The sequence below is a fragment of the Candida theae genome (assembly GCF_024610275.1).
Source record: "Candida theae strain CBS 12239 chromosome Unknown scaffold34, whole genome shotgun sequence".
In the NCBI taxonomy this organism is placed as follows: Eukaryota; Fungi; Ascomycota; class Pichiomycetes; order Serinales; family Debaryomycetaceae; genus Lodderomyces; species Lodderomyces theae.
In genome coordinates, this window is record NW_026261393.1 from 36,883 (window position 1) to 55,229 (window position 18,347).

Below are 18,347 nucleotides of genomic sequence, written 5' to 3' on the forward strand. Positions count from 1 at the left end.
GTAACTCACCCACACTTTCCTTAAATCTTTCTTCTTCCTAGCAATTCCTTTCATACACCCGTCATCGTCGTCATCTCATCTCGAACTTTGACTGAATAAGAACAGAACAGGTAGATCCCCCCTCCGTCCCCCCCATTATCAAAATCAATACCAATTAACAACTCCTTCTTTTTGCTATACAATTACAACTGCTATTTTCGCCACCGACACTAACAGCCAGCAGCCCCTTCTCCTCCCCCTGACAAGAGCTTTTACAAACAATGCAATTATCCTTATCTGTATTGACAACTGTCGCCACTACCCTTTTGGCGTTCGTTACTAACCCAGTTGACGCCAAGACCCACTCAATCAAGTTGAACAAGTTGTCCAACGAGGAGACATTGGACGCTGCTAAATTCCAAGATTACACTAATGCATTGGCCAACAAGTATGTAAACTTGTTCAATAAAGCCAATGGTAACCCACAAGCGTTTGGTGCTCAACAAATTTTGTCAGGAGGCGGCCACAGAAAACAGCACCCAGCTGATATTCCATTTGTTACTCCTGAAAGTAAAGGAGGTAAATACGAAGCACCATTGACCAACTACTTGAATGCGCAGTACTTTACTGAGATTCAAATTGGTACTCCCGGCCAAAGTTTTAAAGTGATTTTGGATACTGGTTCCTCCAACTTATGGGTTCCATCTCAAGACTGTTCCTCATTGGCTTGCTTTTTGCATTCGAAATACGACCATGATGCTTCTTCTACTTACAAAGCTAATGGATCAGAGTTTGAGATTCAATATGGTTCAGGTTCAATGGAGGGTTACATTTCTCAAGATACTGTTAGTATTGGAGACTTGGTTATCCCTAAACAAGATTTTGCTGAAGCTACCTCAGAACCAGGTTTGGCATTTGCATTTGGTAAATTTGATGGTATCTTGGGTTTGGCTTATGATACAATCTCCGTAAACAGGATTGTCCCACCAATTTACAATGCCATTAACCAAGGTTTACTTGACTCCCCACAGTTTGGGTTCTATTTAGGAGACACAAACAAGGATGAAAACGACGGTGGCGTTGCTACATTTGGCGGATATGATGAATCACTTTTCCAAGGTAAAGTTACTTGGTTACCAGTTAGAAGAAAGGCTTATTGGGAAGTTTCATTTGAAGGTATTGGATTGGGAGACGAATACGCTGAATTGATCAAGACCGGTGCTGCTATTGATACAGGTACTTCTTTGATTACCTTGCCTTCGACTTTAGCTGAAATCATCAATGCCAAGATTGGTGCCACCAAATCCTGGTCTGGCCAATATCAAGTTGATTGTGCCAAGAGAGATGAATTGCCTGATTTGACATTGACCTTTTCTGGATACAATTTCACTTTAACTGCCTATGATTATATTTTGGAAGTTGGTGGCTCATGTATTTCAGTATTCACGCCAATGGATTTCCCTAAACCGATTGGTGATTTGGCCATTATTGGTGATGCATTTTTGAGAAAATACTATTCAATCTATGATTTGAAGAAGAATGCAGTCGGTTTGGCTCCATCAAAAGTCTAAGCAGTGGTGGAGAATGTCTAAGAGGACTATATTAGATTTGAGATAAAAAAGTTTAGAATGGGGAAAGAGTCAAAAATGGAGTAGTTCCTAGTTTTATATATATATATATATGTGTTCCGTTGTTGTTTTGTTAGTACATCTGTATGTGCCTACGGGTAGAGGAAGTAGTGCTCAGTAAGATGTGGTTGGGGATTTCTACAGTCAACCAAGTTGGCTTGTAAGGGAGTGGTGAGTTTAGCTCTTGAGCAATGATGCTGGTTGTTGCGTTCTTTGATTTTGTGGTGCAATTTGCAACTTTATTTTCCCTTTTTTTTTTTTTTTTTTCTCTCAGCCAGCCATCTTTTTCTCCCCCATTGATGTATACGAAGAATCAAATGAAACACTAAATCGAATATCAGATACATATTGATGAGTAGGGTGATGTGATGTAAAAACAATGGGATCAAAAAAACAAATGATATACCTGATTTGATTCATCCTTTTCATCACCGGTTTTTCTGATTTCATTTGAGTTGGAGATTTTTATCACAATCCGCTCAATCTAATCTATCATTACTTGGCTCAGTGTGCATACTAGAATCACATTCCATAGAGCTGCTCATATAATTATGTCAATGCTTCAGAGTTCATCTCTCAAGAGAAGCCAGTCGTTTGATCACGCTGTACAAAACCCATTCACGCATGACTCTGAATCCACATTATCACAATCAAGACAACATATCAACCACCATAACTCCACTATCCCACTGGATCATCTGCTGAGTCATCTGCATTCTAGGTCAACAGATATACTTCTTCAACAACCACATGAAGTGACACAAGATTCGCTAAAGCGACTCGAAGTTGAATCAACATCCAGTGACTCCTTCAGTGCAATGGCAATTGGCCAGTACCCATATTACAACTTGGATGATATGTTGGTCTCACCTAGTTCCAATGGCCAAAGTCAAGGTGGAAAGAAGAAGTTTACACCAAATGCGAGCCCCGATAAACGTCAACAACAAAGCAGTTCAGGATCAGGATCAGGATCCAGAGGAGCTGGTCACAACGATGGTGTACCGTTGCATCCTATTGACGGTTATGATGATGGGTTCAATCAAGTTCCCAAACGGTTTTCTCAGTTTATTATTGATCAGCAAAACCCACACATCTCACAGCGTTTGGACAATTTATCCATGATTTCATCTAGTTTGAAATCTGATCATGGGGGTGAAGGAGAAGTGCAAGGGGATGGAAACGTCAATGAACATGGGGTTACAAACCTCAACACTGCTTCTTTTAACAATACTAGCTTGGATCACAGTGCAAACCAATCTCACACATTGTCAACCAGAGACGACATATCGGAATCAATGGGCTCGCAAGCTACTATATTCTCAACTAGACAAGAACCGGAAGCGTTATTGGTCAATCGTCGAGTGGGTAGCAAACTCAACACGGGGTTGAGCAAGACTAGGTCTTTATTCAACAAGAACAAAATGAACAAGAATACGAGTACAAGACTGAAAGCCGTCAATCGTACCAGCACTGTAAGATTGTACAAGAGTCCCACTTCATCTATCACTTCGTCTTTACTCATGAATAGCAATCAAACAAGAAACACGATGGGTAGAGTTGGTACTAGTTCAGGGATTCTAAGGGGCAATGGATCTCGTGCTGGCACTAGAACTGGCACTAGAACTGGCACTAGAACTGGCACTGGTACTGGAACTGGAACTGCGACTACCTCCTCGATCCGATCAAGTACAAGTTTAACCAGACACAATGCCATAAAAACCAAGGAGGGAAGTTGGTGGTATCGCTTACAATTGAAAATACGTCAATTTTTGAACAAGTTTAAGTTCTACAATTTTAAAGCATCATCATCCAAGAAGAGACAAGTTAGTATGCGGAGAGCAAGGGGTCAAGGGATATCAAGGCAACATGTCTCGAATCCAATTGATGTCAAGAAGTCAAAGTCATTGGTTCGTAAAGTGAGAGAGAACCCACACAACCAGGATTTGAAAAGATTGGCATCGATAAGGGCCCCACCGGCTCATTCATTTGGTACTCAACCACAACAGCAGAAAAGAAGTGTTGGCAAGTTGCAAATCTCGTCGCCTGTGAATAATCCGCAATTGGGCAAGACCGGTATGACTGAACGTGTTCCAATGAGCGATGAATTGAAACGGTATGCTGGTGCTGGGCTTTTGTCACTGCCATCACAACAGCAACAAGAGGATCAAGAAGGAGACAGCTCTTTGCAAATGACAAATAGACAACTACTCACGCCTGAAGAAATTGCCGATGAGCGTACTGGAAAATACACCCATTTGTCTAATTACATTAACCAACAGGAATCAAGGTACTTGTATCACTCAGAGATGAAACAACGTCAGGGCCAGTTTGGTGGAGTGAAGGGGCCAAGAGACATGATACTAGAAGAAGAGGAGAAGCAAGAAGGTGCAGATATCAAAAGAGCAGGGGGGAGTGGTGGCGAAGGAAGGGTGGGAAATTTGCAATTGCTAAGAGCCAGGGACGTTGAAGAGTTTCCATCGCCTCAGATCGGCACTAGCGAAATTGATCATCGTGCATCTTGGGGCACCGCAAACTCTTCAGTTTCAGTCACCACAAGCCAAGCACCGCCACCCGTGCCCCCACCACATTTAGACACCAGTTTCATCAAAACAGTGCAGTTGCAAGATGTTACCCAGGCAGGTAAAGACGAGGATGAGGCTTTTGAAAGGGAGAAAATTGCACAATTATGGAGAAGCTTTCTCTTGCGTGTTGTTTGCAATCGAATCCAGTTGCGACAAGAAATTAGTCAGTTTGAGCAGTACTTGGTGACGAAGGAGACTAGTGATATCATTAACTTGATTTTCGAACGTGCTCGACGCGATGCTGAATTTGGGGAAGGCCATGTGGGAGATAATCGTAGTGATGTTTATGAAGATGAGATTAGGTCAGTGGCAACTGTGAAAAAGGGTATTGCATCAAGAAACGGTTCAGTCTTATCCTCAACTAAGCATGCTATGAAGAGAACTGAGGTGGGCAGCACCTTGATAGACATGCCTGACTCCTCCACTACCACCACCACTTCTACTGGTGAACCTGCAATAGAGGCAAATGATGCTGGTTCATCGTCGTCAGTCTATTCCCAAGATGACATAATCTCAACCACCACCTTTTCCACAACAACGTCCATGACAAATGAGCATGGTGACGTCTTGATTGATCCACAAGATCAAGAATTTACAACCACAGTACTCAATCGAAGATCAATGCTCGCTGAAATGTTAGAGTATCATTCATCGGGAGATGAAGAAGACCAGCAAGAAACAGAAGAAGAAGAAGAAGAAGAAGAAGAAAATGCCATGCTGTATTCTGATTCCGTTAGTCAGTTGAGCAAATCGGCTTTGGGGTCAATCAAGACGCAGAAAAGTGTACACAGTATTGGCTCAGGTGTGCAGCTCGGTACAAATGCAGCTGGATTGGATGAGTTGAGACAGTATGGAACAATAATCAGACGGCCCTCTTTGTCGATGCCAATGTCAAAAATGTCGCAAAAAATTGTGGATAATGAACAGGGTAATGTCTTGCGGATGAAGCGGAGCTTTGGATTGAATCACAGCTTGAGTGACTTGACTGGTCAAGTAAATTAAAGGCTCTATATGTTACATACAAGAAGTGTTCTCCTATAACTTTATATGAATTGAAAATGAAAACGAATTATTAAAACAGAAACAGTAGAATCTAATGTTGCAATATATCGCAAATTAAGCAGCTGTCATGTATGAAGAGACTGACGAGTTTGTTCGAGCTGGCAACAAATAATTGAACGAGCCGGGCATAACATGCGGTTGCAAATGATGGTCGTCACCTTGTCCTTCTTGCTGTTGCCAAATTCTCATCGCTTCATCAACATTAATGAAAACATCACTGGCATCACTAGGCTCCTCACCAGATACAGGACTATCATTCCTCGATTCTTCCCCTGTTTCTTCTGTTGTTGCCTCTCCACAATCTTGTCCTCTATTCCTCGAAGGGCCATTATACCTAAACCCATGAAACAACTGTCGTTGAGTTTGCTCCTCCAAAGAAATGGCAATAGCTCGCTGTATCTCCAGTTCGTATTCCAATTCAGTGCGTTCATGAGCCACTCGCACGGCGTCATTCATGGCTCTTACCTCGTTCTGTGCATCTTCACCATTCAACAACTGGGGCAATACATGGTAGAACCGAGCATCTTCAATTCGATCAATTTTCCACAAATCAATCTCTTCCGGCACGATTTGAAGTTGAATCAATTTGCGGATGGTTTTGCGTAAATTGGTTGGTGTTTTGATCAATCTCTTATTGATTCGCAACACGGGAGTTACATAACGAGGGTCAAACGAGATCAAGTCGACTTTTTTGTGAAGTCGTTCTCGATATGGTGGCGTCGAAGGCGGTTCGTCATGTAGATCGGCGTACTCATCCAATGGCGGCGGTGCTTCTTCTTGTACTTCTTCCGCATTACTGCTGCGCAAATGAGGACTACCAGTAGATGCTTCCATTGGGTACATCGTGGGATCTACACGTTGATTCAAGCGAGCAATTATTCGAGCTCTGGTATCTTCAATTGTTGAGCGCCGAGATAAAGATGAGTGACGTTGGAGTTGGGAATTTATGTCAGTAGGGGTAGAAGAACTGCTTCTAAGCGGTGGGTTTTCAATGGGGATTGAACTGGTTTGAGCAGTGTCTTGGTTACTTGGCTCTTCCGGAATTGTTCCTTCCGGATTAGATCTGGTCTGACTTCGTTGCGAGCGTTGTTTCCTTCTTATTTCCTCGTACCGTTGACCACGCCTACTTCCTCGCGCATTACTTCCGGTTCTCTCCAATATACAAGCCACCGCATCTGTAGCGCTGATCGCAAATTCCTCCGAAGCCATGTGGTACGTAGATTGTTCTGAAGAAGTTGGTTGCATAGGTGAGGAGTGTGAGTGCAATGTGTTATGAATCGATGACTCCAGTTCACCTGTTAGCCGCTGTAGTGTATCATTGTGGACTTCAAATCTGCCATCGTGCAGAGTTGTTGGGGTGAAGGAGGTCCTTGAAGATTCACGTGGAGAATAGGTCCTCGATTGTACTGCTGATTGCAATGCTGGGCTTTCTGGCGAATATGTGTAGTTCCTTGGTATATTTCCGATATGAAAACTCCGAGAATGTATAGGTTCAAATTCCAGAGGAATTGCTGATCCCTCTTCATTCTTGAATTGCAGTTGACGGTTGCCAGTATGTGGCTCTTCAGTAATGGAATGTTGCTGTGGGCAGCCCTCTTCTGTCTCGTCTGTTTCGTCTGTGATTATGATACTTATAATGTCATCTGAAACAGGATATGGTAAGGTATATCTAGGTTTAGATGCTATACTTTGATTATTAATGGGTCGACCTGAATGCATGTTATATCTTTTCTGTTGTTGCTCAATCATTGCCCTCATTTGTTGTTGCAGCTTGGTCAATTCGGGAGACTGCCTACTGGCAGGGGACTTATTTTGCAATCCCAGTGGCTCCAGCTGTTCCTCGGATCCAATTTTCTCTCTTGATTCTTTTGATTCCCTCGATGCAACGGAGTTACGTTTTTCAAGTTGTCTTCTAGTGACAGCCTTTGTTGCACTGGGTTTGGATCGTGCTCTCATTCTACGAGCTCGACGTTGATTGAGAACTTCGTTACTGATTTGTGTCTTTTTAGCAACTTCAGATTCCTTCGGCGATGCACCTCTTTTAAGATTGGCTTGGGCAGTAGAGTCGGATAACTGGAGTGTGGGAGTGCCAGTCACTGTTGTGTGTCGACTGCTAGGCTTGTTTTCATCTTCAAATTCGCTCAACTCTTCGGGTTTTTGTGGACTCGAGGAACCACTCTTGGTGGTAGCAGTTTCCGAGATGGTAGGGATCTGGGTTTTGCTCCTTGCTCGTGGGCTTTGAGAACCACTTTTATTAGCTATTGGAAGATTTATACGATGCGAGATGTAGGTTCTTCTTTTGCTTGCATTTGTTGGAAACGAAGAAGAAGAAGAAGAAGCAGCAGCAGCAGCAGAATCATTTCCTTGTTTTGGTAATGGTTGCTTTTGTAGCTGGGGGGATGGTAGCAATGTATTAGATGCAACAGGCATTTGTGATCTAGGTTGTTGCTGTTGCCGGCGGTTGGCATTAATCGACTTTTGTAACTCCTCATGCCTTGCGCTGGCAGCAGCAGCTTCTTCTTCTCTCCTTTGAAAGATATTGAGCACCATGCTGGATTAGTTAGGCGGTTATCCACTCTTTATTTTATGTGGTCTTTCAAAGTTCGAGGTTGTCTAGCAAAAGTGCTGGTAAACTGGTTGGTCGAGGGCGCTGAGTGGGACTGAGTGAGTACTGAGTGAGTACTGAATTTCCTCTGCTGACGGTGTGTTGCGTGTGTTGCACCTTATGCAGTTGTTTGGTTGTTACTCTTTTCTTAGCTGTGTTCAAAGAAGAAGAAAAAGAACAAGAAAACAGAAGCCGTTTAGTACTGCAGATGATACAAACGGCTCTTGAATGCAAAGTGTAGTATGTGTGTATGGATCTGTAAAATATAACTTATCTGTTTTAGGAAATAAGCAGTATATGCAGGATACAAATCAGGTACTGCTTTTAAACCAGTCTCTTTGAGCAGATTATTGAGTATTGATAGTAATCAGTTGTGTAGTTGGCGATGATGAAAGTCCCAAATGAGGAGAAAGTAAAGACAATATATATATGTATAGAGGCTGTATGAGACACGACAACTTGCTGTTGTGATTTCTTTTTCTTTGTGCACAGAAGAAAAGATGCAGGCAAACTCCGTTTAACAAAGACCGTAATCTTTTCTTCTCATTTCTTTTTCTTTTTGTTTTGGCCCTTTTCTTAAAATTTCTGCTTATCCCATACCTTTTCACCTGAATTCTCATGTGAGATCATTCTTTCACACTCCCCCTCATTGCATTTTCACCATTAAAAACTAAATAGCAAAAAAATAGAAAGAAAGAAAAAAACAGAAAAGAAAGAAAACCAAAGTGTGGGTGATCTAATTTGCAGAGAGGAGAAACTGTTGTTGTGTTGTGGCCTGTGCTCTTGTTTTAAAAAAGAGCGCATCTTCTTCTATCGGCGTCTCTGCCTTTTTCCTGCCTTCTTGTGTCTACCAAGATTTAAGCCTTTTCAATGTATAATGTGTGTGTAATTATTTGGTGTAATTTGGGTGCAAAAAAAAAAACAACAGAATACCTTTTTAAAATCATAGCAAGTATGCATTGTAACATGGACTGAGCTTCGTAATTGCTTTGGAAAGGAAGGCGAAGTTGCAAGTCACGTACCAACCACAAACGCACCAAAACACAATCTCCCGTATTCGAGAGCTGCGTGACTCCGTTTTTAAGCAGAAATAAACGCAGAGGAGGAACTTCGTTCATTTACAAATTATTGACTCGGGTGTTGTTGCAGCAGGTTTGTTTGAGCCGCATCATAGTCCTATTCTAAAAATGTCTAGAGACTTCCCACCAGCTACAACTAGCACAGCCTCACTAAATTATGACAGTGCATTGACAACGTTTTCCAACTACAATGTTGCCGTTGCTTATCAACCAAAAGATAGAAAGCCAAATTCAAACATGTTTGAAAAATCCAAATCGAGTCCTGCTTTGGTTTCGCCAAGTGGTGAAGACAACTTGTTTGTTTTTTTCATGGGTGCTGGATGGATCAATTGCAGCGGGAGTAGCAGATGGATTTGCTCAACCCACAAGGAAATTTTCACCTCATTAGTTGTGAGTACCGAGGGGATGTACGCTTTAATTGCAGCAACGCAAATGGTTGATTGAGAATGACGAATTGACTGCCTTTTAGCTCATGTGAAACAATATGCAACTCAGCTCTCTCTGCTGGGGATACTTGTCCGCACACTCAGAGTAACCACAGTAACTATTTTGAGGAAAGTGCAAGACTCTCTCGCATTGGGATATCGACTTTGTTCCCCGAGCCACTATAAAGTAATCAAAAGTGATCGGATCTTCTTTTCATTCATTGGTTTCATGCTACACCACACAATGTCTTTGTCTAGTTTACCTTTCACAGTCTTGCAAAATATCTTCAACCATATTAACCAACACCAAGCATTGGTGCTTGCTCCAATGCATTCCAGTTTCTACCAAGTAACAAAAATCAAGCTATACCGAAACATTTATGTATATAACACGCTTTCATTCTTACTGGAGCAATGGTTTGGTGCTCGCGAGGATATTCTCAGACACAGATTCCAATACCATAAAGATATAAATAACTTCAAGAGTAACCAATTTACAATTATATCATTGAAAACACTAGAGAGATATATGTGGCAGATGGATTCTGATCAATTTATTCGGATTTTTGAGCTTTATGAAGGTCATTTAGTACTTATTGATTGTATTTTAAGGCATTTTCATTCAATCAAGTATTTAAAAGTTATTCTGAGGCGGTTCTTTTATTGGGTGGAAAATTCAGATGTTGATTTTTGCGACGCTATACCAGGTTACATTCGAGCTTGTAAATTGAAGACAATATTTATTTTCAACCAGTACATTCGAAGACCAAGAAGGAAACTAGTTCAACCAGAGGAAGAAAGAACTTGGTTTTATTTACCTCTCGGAACACGTCAAAGTGTAATTAATTTGGCCAGTCAGTTATCGAACATAACTACGTTGTTGATGGATTTCGATCAGTGTGTCAATTATTCAAATGTGTTTACGAATATGAAATTGAGGAAATTATCGATCAAGCGATTACGGATGCCAAACAATTTCATTGTTGATGAAGTTTTCAATACGGAAAACCTTCAAGAATTGACACTAGTGGTGTCTTCTCCGTTGAATAGATTTTTCTCGGTACTTGAATTGGATACGAAATACCCACGATTATTTCTGCTTTGCTTACAGTATAGAAAAACAAACGAAAAGGATAGCTACGCCAATGACTTGTTAAACTACAAACACAAGACGTTGGAAATGCTCACTGTTTGTTATGGCTCACCAAGGCAGGTGCCTATCAAGACAATGTGCAGTTTATCATCCCCGTTCCCAGTAGCAAGCATAAATTTGTGGTTCTACTGGGAACTAGAATGTCAGGATGAAGATAGTGAGAAAATAATCATGATGAGCCCTAGAGTACCTCATGGAATTGTGGGAGTTCATTTGTTATACATTGACCAGACTGGCCTTGATGAATGGTTGATGAGTATAAAAAAGGACGCGAAACACGAGGAATTTTCTACACCCAAAGCGTATTATACGCAGTGGGAATTGTATCAAATCTTTGCCAAATGCTGCCGAGAAAGAAAGAATTTCATATTACCTCGAGATAGATTGTTTAGACAGTACGAGAGCATTCAGAAAAGATTTCCATTACCGAAAGATTATGTTGCTTGATATGGGAGGGAGCTATCTGTAAACTGTGACAACATTGGGAAAACAATTAATGGAGAACTTCGATTGTACTCAGCGTACAACTCCAATTTCTTCAATCAGCTTATACCAAGTCCGGCGTAGTCGATTTAGATCACCAACGATTTAAGAGTCAACTAGTTTCAGGTATTGTATTTGAAATGAGATTGTGAGCGAGCCTACAGTGAAGATAAAAACTCTGAGAGGTAGCGTGCGTATTGGCTGCGAAATTGTTTACGAACAGTTTTTCGACATAACAAAAAACTACGTATTCAGCTGTGGACTTGCCCTCGTGAAGAATAAACAAGGAGAATTTTACCTTATTGTGTGGATCAATGAAACCACCCAAGTAATACTATAATGCCCTCCTCTAGAGCAAGGTTGTTCGATGCCATGAATATCTCCATTTTCACCTCGGAGATTGCAAAGAAAAGCAGTTCGAGCTTTATTGGACCAGACTCAGATGTCAAATTTGGATCATTACAGGAGGATATCAATAAATTACAAATTAGAGAAGCGGAGGATTTAGATGAACTTATATCACTGGCTTGGAGATTAGAAATGAAACGTTTAACTGACGAAGAGATAAAGTTATTCAAAAAGATTGTTAGAATCACCAGCAAGCTCTTCCAGTGGGAAGAAAAAATTGAAGAGGAGGTATCACCGCAACTTCTGGAAACTATCAATGTATACCTAAGGGCATTTTACGCTCACATGGATAGCGAATGGCAAGCCTTAGACGATATCGAAGAAAAGGTTCCTTTTTACAAGTTTCCCCAAAACTTATTGACCGGTAAGTTGTTTTCCATTTTTGGATTTGGCCTTCAACACATTGAGGGCACTTTCAGATCGTCAGCTCCAAATACCGACGTCTATAGCAAGTTAGACAATGATAAGTGTGTTGTTTCTTCAAGGATAATTACTTACTCAGGGTTGAGCTTCAACAACGTCAAATTGAAAAAATTCCACACAGATCGCGATTGTCAATGTCTTCAAGTTCCCGTTGTGGATTTTCCCATTCAGTTGGAATCGTCCTTTGTGAGTTACGTCATCAACACGTACTTGGCCCCTTTGTTGAGAATGTCCGGCTGGATATTCACACCTGAAGTAAAATTGGAAACTGTGGATGGTCATTATCTCAGGACAGATCTCCAAATCCAATCGGGAGATAAGAAATCATTTATTGAGTATAAAATGGAACCCCTCAACGACTTTTACAAGGATGGTAAAAAGTCCCCATTCAGCGGTAATGACCCAAGTTCTGGGTTGCATGGTTGGAACTAAAACGGACACCTGCTTCATTGTGACTACATCAGCTATTATACAATTTAGGCTCAAAGAATTAAAGACAACCGTTCTAGGTGTTATTCCAGTGTTTGAAATTAACAATTATAACTACCGTGAAGGTGATGTAAGTGGTTTAACCTACTTATTCCTCAAGTTGCAGGATTTTGAGCCGAAGCCATTGGACTGGGATCAGTATGAGTGTCTCAAAAAGGCAGTGGTAAGGCAGAATGTGTGAGAGAGTGTCGCATGAAAGATTACTTTTATGTATAGTATTTTCATACCTTGCTAATAATGCATTTGCTATTAATCTCTTGACGACTCAGGTGCAAGGCACTCCTTCATTAAACAGTGTTGATATGTTATTATGCGGTTGACGACGCGTGCCCAAGAATTTTAGCATGTCTTTAAATGATGACCATTTCTTGAGCTCTCGACCTTACAATAGCGTTTGAATTGAATACCACTTTGTAAATTCGATCTACCGATGAAAAGATTGTCAGACTGGCCCCATTGGCAATTCACTTCTTTCCAACTATTCAAATTCATCCATATGAGTATCACTCCACAACACCATTGTCGTTCAAAAGAACAATTAACTCCAAGGGTAAGAGAAGCAACAGCAAAGATAGCCTTAGAAAGCTATCAAGGTTTCTGTAAACATGCTAGTAGCTTTATACCATAATGTTTAGAAAAGAGGTCTTTCTAAACTATGGACCCTTGGAAATGGGAAGGAGTCAGCTTTTGGCTTGGGACAATAACTGCAAAAGCGTTCAAGAGAGGACAGTAGAAAGTGACTAAACTCAAACAAAAAAAATTGGTTTGATATTATGTCATACTTGTAATCTAAATGCCCCAATTCCGCAGAATCGGGCTCAATTTGGTCAGAGGTGTGGAAATTATTTTGGGTAATAACATGGTTTGAAAATTTATGTCGTCTTAGTATGAAAATTTATGTCGCACTGGTATGAAACAAAAATAAAAAGACTGTATTTGAGTAGAAAGCTATCAATTGAGACTATTCACAATTTATTTCTTTTCTTTATGATTCTTCAATTCTTGTTCCAAACCTTCAATTGTCTTCTTTTGATCTTCTAATTGTTGTCTTAATTTCTTCAATTGAGCTTCCTCTTGCTTTTTGATGTAAACATTTTCTTGAGCTCTTTCCTTTTCATGGAATGAATCCTGGCCAATGTTTTTGCCTGATTCGATCCATGCAGCTCTGGAAGTGGAGAAATGTCTAGTTGCAGCAGCAGCAGCGGTAGCAGATGTTGATGATGATTTGATAACTCTAGATAACATTTTGAAATTGGGGTTTGATGTGTAATGGGAAGAGAAGTGGCAATAATTGTCACTGATCCTTTTTCTCGAGGCAACTTTATTGTTCGCAACTCAGATGATTTTCTAGGTAGTGTACGAGTTACCAATACATATATATATAAATATATATTGCACTCCAATTGGTCACACTACACCACCACAATTCCTACCAGCTCTGCAAAGAATTTTACAACCACTCTCTTCATTCACTATACTATATATACACGGACATCCCACAAAGACCCTTCTCCAGATACTTGCCGCAATTTTTATTTTCTTATAAATTTCTGGATGGCAAGAAACGATAATGTTTATGGACAGTTGACAATAATCCCAAATTCCTAGCGGTCTTGATAGCTGCAGTCAATTTCTTTTGATTAGCAGCACTACACCCCGTAGTCTGTCTCGGTAAAATCTGCCCTGTGGAAGTTAGGAACTGTGACAACACTTCTGGCATCAAGTACAAGTTTCTCGGATCAATTCCACTACGATCAAATGGATCTTCCAATTTACGTTGTTGGGCTTGTACTTGTTTCCTATCCATTCTCAACCTATTCATGCTGAAATCGAATGGGTTGTAAGTGGTTCCCACTCTAAATTTTTTTTGTAAAGATTGAGCTATATGTATTGGTGGTTCTCCACTGGCTATATTTTGAGTGATTTTCGACAAGTTTTCAGTTAAATCAGCTTGCGCTGATGATCCTGGTGCGTATGATTCTCTCCATGACTGTTTGCTCTTGAATTGCTCGAAATTGGTTGTTGAGTTGGGAGTTGATTCAGATGATGTGCTTGCTGAGTCGGCGGCTAATTTGCGTGTGGTTGTCCCTAGGAAACGGGTGGTATGGGCTATGGATTTACCAGCCATAGCTCTTTGCAGTATCATACTGTGTATTATCAACAGGCAATGTGTGTATCTCTAGGGGTCCAATGTTTGGGTCAATTGTGAGTGAAAAATGAAAAAAAAACAAAAAAAACAAAAAAAATTTCACCTCAAGGGTGATGTGTATATGTACTGCAGTTTGGATGTCTTTTCTTATTTCTTTTTCTAGAACTTCTTCATCAACCGACAACAAAATTAATAATCAGTGTCAACTATACTTGTCATCTATTTAACCGTCTCAAACAACGCCACAGGATAGCGAGATATTACATATTCAAACACACCTTCAGTCTTTCTTCCACCCAGAATAGAACATTTTACAAAAACTCACTAAGGCGAACTACTTAAAGATGAGTGAACGAGGTCCAGATCAATGGCTTGAACAGATCAAAAACTGTGTTGCTTTATCCGAATCAGACATGAAACAGCTATGTGAGCTAGTCAAGGAACTACTCATGGAGGAATCCAACATTCAACCAGTCCAATCTCCAGTCACTGTGTGTGGTGACATCCATGGACAGTTTCACGATTTATTGGAACTTTTCCGCATTTCCGGTGGATTGCCCAGTGATGACAATCAGACAAACTACGTCTTCCTTGGAGATTACGTTGATCGTGGTTACTTCTCATTGGAAACATTTTCTTTACTCATGGTTTTAAAAGTAAAGTACCCACATCGTATAACTATGGTTAGAGGTAATCATGAAACAAGACAAATCACTCAGGTTTATGGATTCTATGAAGAATGTTTAACCAAGTATGGATCCACCACAGTCTGGAAATATTGTTGTCAAGTGTTTGATTTCTTGACATTGGCCGCCATAATCGATGGCAAAATACTATGCGTGCACGGTGGATTATCACCCGAGATTAGAATGTTGGACCAAATCAGAGTCTTGTCGCGTGCTCAAGAAGTGCCCCACGAAGGTGGATTTTGTGATTTGGTATGGTCAGACCCTGATAATGTTGATACGTGGGCAGTGTCACCGCGTGGGGCAGGTTGGTTATTTGGATCAAAAGTCTCACGCGAGTTCAATCATATAAATAACTTGCAGTTGATTGCAAGAGCCCATCAATTGGTGATGGAAGGGTTCCGCTATCATTTCAAGGAGAAGGATGTGGTTACTGTATGGTCGGCGCCAAATTATTGCTATAGATGTGGTAATGTTGCCAGTGTGATGCAGATTGATGAAGATTTGGAACCAAATTTCAAGATATTCAGCGCTGTACAAGATGGTGATTTGACTTTGAAGAATAATAATAATAAGCAACAACGAAGTGATTATTTTTTGTGAGAGGAGAGAGAGGATAATAGAGGGTGGAAGACTTACCTTGATAATGATGATTGACGACGATTTGACTCTACTATAGACTTTAATTTTTTTTATATAATGAAATAATGATATCTTACTTCTTTGGCATGCTTTACTTACTCTCTCTCTCTCTCTCTCTCACCCCACCCCCCCTTTCTCCCCTCTTTTACTTTCTCCCCTCTTTTACTTTCTCCCCTCTTTTACTTTTTCCCCTTTCTTCTTCTCCTCTTTTGTCCAATGATCGACTTAATATTATCAGAAAGACCAGACTTGTTCTTGGGCTCTTTGGAATCCAGCGCTTGGCTTTTGTTACCTTTATTCATGTTACCTTTCTTCAGTGAACCCTTGTGCCCTTTACGCTGCTTCTTAGAATCACCTGCATCTTCCTCCTCGTCTTCACCACGCTTTCTCTTTTTATTAGATGCTCCTTCAATGTCAAATTTCCTACTAATCATCTCCTTTTCTCTTCTTCTCTTGACAACTTGTGCATTCTCAACAGCAAATTCAACAATCAATCTTCTCTTACTCACCCCATCCAACTTGGCCACTTTTTTCTCTTCGTCAGTCATCCCTTCAGTAATTTCATCAATCGATACCTCATGTGCATTCAACCATCTCAATCCTTGCAATGCAGCTTTGTGGTCCCTAAACTCAATAAACCCATATCCTCTACTACGCCCAGCTTCACCAGAGCCTTTGACTTCCATAATCACTTTTGCTTGCTTGACTACACCCTTGTGTTTGGAATTCTTTGATTTGGTTTCAATTTCCTCTTGTAGCTCCTTTTTAGTTTTAACTGATCGTGAAACCTCCTCTTTGGACAATGGTTGTCGTTGGCCCTGTTTCACTTCAGTAGCAAACTGGACCACTGCTTTCCTTCCCAAGGCCTTTAATGATTTCGAGTTCATGGCTCGAGGCAAGTTACGAATTGCCAATCTTGTCAATGATAAGTGCAATGTTGGATTCTTGTTCAATTGCTGTACACGTAACTTGTACGATTTCTCTCTCAATTCCAAATCGGTCTTTGTGATAAACTGGGCTAGTTTGGAGTTTTCAGTGATTCGACCTTCATTAAGCAAAAACAAGTTCCGTTTATCCTTTTCGGAGGGAGCTTTACCTAGAGCCTCTTTTCTCTTGAGCGCATTTCGTTCAGCTAATTTATTTGCTGATTGTCTATCAACGGCGGAAGTGATGGACAAGATACGCCCCTGGTACACATATTTTGGTGAAACATCATCAGCAATCAATATTGAAGTTGACCCTGTATTCGACGGAGCATTGTCGAGACAGTCGAGATATGCATCTTCCTTGTTGAATGCGACAAACGCTGAGCCCTTGGATAACCCGGTTTCTTTATCGATAACGGGAAGTGCATACTTGACGGGTCCAAAGGACTCAAAGTGTTCTTTCAAGCTCTCCTCATCAGCGTCGTAAGGAATGTTCCGTACAAAGATTGAGTACGCTTCTTGCCTATTGCTTTTCTTCTTTGGTTTCTCGCCCTCTTCGCTCTCCTGCGACTCACCGTCGACCTCAATTTTGATGTCTTCATCATCCGAGTCAACCTCATCGTCAGTGTTGATTTCATTCAACTTGTCAAAGTTCGAATCCTCGTGAATTTCTTCGTCCTCGTCTTCTTCTTCGCCTTCTTCTTCGTCTTCTTCGTTTTCTTCTTCGTCATCTTCATCACTTCCAAGACCACCTTCGGCTTCCTCGGCATCATCGGAGAGGTCTTCATTCTTTGAATCCTCGTTCGCCACTTCATCACCAACACCATCTTCTTCATCTCCACTTTCCTCTTGGTCCTTAACTTGTTCCCATTTGGATTTCTCCAATGCAAAATCAACTGCGACTTCCCTCCCATCAATCTTCAACCCTTTACTCTCCCTCACGGCTCTTTCGGCAGCAGCTCTCTTCTTCATAATCACAAACGCAAATCCGCACATTTGACCACCTTTCTTTTTGGGAATATAAGCATCAAAAACAGCTCCATATCTTTGAAATATATTTTTCAAAGTGTCTGGTTTTTTACAGCTCCAAGGTAGGTTCCTGATAATCAATCGGGCTTTCCTTTTCTCTATTGGCTCACTCTTTCTACTTGAAATTGAGCTTCCATCAGGTCCCTGAGTCTTACGATCCCTTCTCTTGGCAATATCAATTCGCAATAGTTTTCCTTGAAATTTAGTCTTTCTAGCCTCAACCAACGCAGTCAATGTGTCGTCGTCCAAGGTGAATGAAACAAACCCAAATCCTCTACTCTGTTTATTCTCATCAGTGACAATAACTGCGTGCTTTACAGGAACAAATTGTGAAAAGAATGTTGACAAATCCTCTGATGTAGCTTCAGACGGTATGGAGCGAACAAAAAGTGTTTTATGATCTAAACCATCATCATTTAACTGCTTTGTGGTGCTTGTTGGTGCTGGAGCCGCAGTAGCTCCTGCAACTTCAGCAGTGTCTTTAGATATGCTCTCAGCCTCGGACATCACGATCAATCTGTGTTCTTGGATAATAGTCAGCTGCTAAAACGAAGTGATAAAAATTATATAAAAAAAAAAATGGAAAGAGCATCGCGGAG

The 18,347-nt window shown here is 40.9% G+C and overlaps 9 protein-coding genes across 9 annotated transcripts; 5 read left to right on the top strand and 4 right to left on the bottom strand. All coding sequences in view use genetic code 12, as the record gives it.

Annotated features, from left to right (window-relative positions):
- Nucleotides 1–260: 260 nt before the first annotated feature.
- APR1 (proteinase A) lies at nucleotides 261–1,550 on the top strand (the record flags this gene model as incomplete). Its single annotated transcript, XM_051750894.1, has 1 exon — nucleotides 261–1,550. One exon carries the CDS (start codon nucleotides 261–263, stop codon nucleotides 1,548–1,550), a length of 1,290 nt encoding a protein of 429 aa, XP_051609813.1.
- A 614-nt stretch (nucleotides 1,551–2,164) lies between these two features.
- Nucleotides 2,165–5,191, top strand: KGF57_001666 (uncharacterized protein; the record flags this gene model as incomplete). The annotated part of the gene is made up of 1 exon (XM_051750895.1): nucleotides 2,165–5,191. The coding sequence occupies one exon, from the start codon at nucleotides 2,165–2,167 to the stop codon at nucleotides 5,189–5,191; it is 3,027 nt and encodes a 1,008-aa protein (XP_051609814.1).
- Nucleotides 5,192–5,305: 114 nt separating this feature from the next.
- Nucleotides 5,306–7,801, bottom strand: KGF57_001667 (uncharacterized protein; the record flags this gene model as incomplete). The annotated part of the gene is made up of 1 exon (XM_051750896.1): nucleotides 5,306–7,801. The coding sequence occupies one exon, from the start codon at nucleotides 7,799–7,801 to the stop codon at nucleotides 5,306–5,308; it is 2,496 nt and encodes an 831-aa protein (XP_051609815.1).
- A 1,242-nt stretch (nucleotides 7,802–9,043) lies between these two features.
- On the top strand, nucleotides 9,044–10,960 carry KGF57_001668 (uncharacterized protein; the record flags this gene model as incomplete). Its single annotated transcript, XM_051750897.1, has 2 exons — nucleotides 9,044–9,370; nucleotides 9,932–10,960. The coding sequence occupies 2 exons, from the start codon at nucleotides 9,044–9,046 to the stop codon at nucleotides 10,958–10,960; spliced, it is 1,356 nt and encodes a 451-aa protein (XP_051609816.1).
- A 375-nt stretch (nucleotides 10,961–11,335) lies between these two features.
- On the top strand, nucleotides 11,336–12,259 carry KGF57_001669 (uncharacterized protein; the record flags this gene model as incomplete). Its single annotated transcript, XM_051750898.1, has 1 exon — nucleotides 11,336–12,259. The coding sequence occupies one exon, from the start codon at nucleotides 11,336–11,338 to the stop codon at nucleotides 12,257–12,259; it is 924 nt and encodes a 307-aa protein (XP_051609817.1).
- Nucleotides 12,260–13,288: 1,029 nt separating this feature from the next.
- Nucleotides 13,289–13,561, bottom strand: KGF57_001670 (uncharacterized protein; the record flags this gene model as incomplete). The annotated part of the gene is made up of 1 exon (XM_051750900.1): nucleotides 13,289–13,561. One exon carries the CDS (start codon nucleotides 13,559–13,561, stop codon nucleotides 13,289–13,291), a length of 273 nt encoding a protein of 90 aa, XP_051609818.1.
- Nucleotides 13,562–13,856: 295 nt separating this feature from the next.
- KGF57_001671 (mitochondrial 37S ribosomal protein bS18m) lies at nucleotides 13,857–14,462 on the bottom strand (the record flags this gene model as incomplete). The annotated part of the gene is made up of 1 exon (XM_051750901.1): nucleotides 13,857–14,462. The coding sequence occupies one exon, from the start codon at nucleotides 14,460–14,462 to the stop codon at nucleotides 13,857–13,859; it is 606 nt and encodes a 201-aa protein (XP_051609819.1).
- Nucleotides 14,463–14,809: 347 nt separating this feature from the next.
- On the top strand, nucleotides 14,810–15,754 carry SIT4 (type 2A-related serine/threonine-protein phosphatase; the record flags this gene model as incomplete). Its single annotated transcript, XM_051750902.1, has 1 exon — nucleotides 14,810–15,754. The coding sequence occupies one exon, from the start codon at nucleotides 14,810–14,812 to the stop codon at nucleotides 15,752–15,754; it is 945 nt and encodes a 314-aa protein (XP_051609820.1).
- Nucleotides 15,755–15,972: 218 nt separating this feature from the next.
- On the bottom strand, nucleotides 15,973–18,255 carry NOP4 (mRNA-binding ribosome biosynthesis protein; the record flags this gene model as incomplete). The annotated part of the gene is made up of 1 exon (XM_051750903.1): nucleotides 15,973–18,255. The coding sequence occupies one exon, from the start codon at nucleotides 18,253–18,255 to the stop codon at nucleotides 15,973–15,975; it is 2,283 nt and encodes a 760-aa protein (XP_051609821.1).
- Between the last annotated feature and the right edge of the window lie 92 nt (nucleotides 18,256–18,347).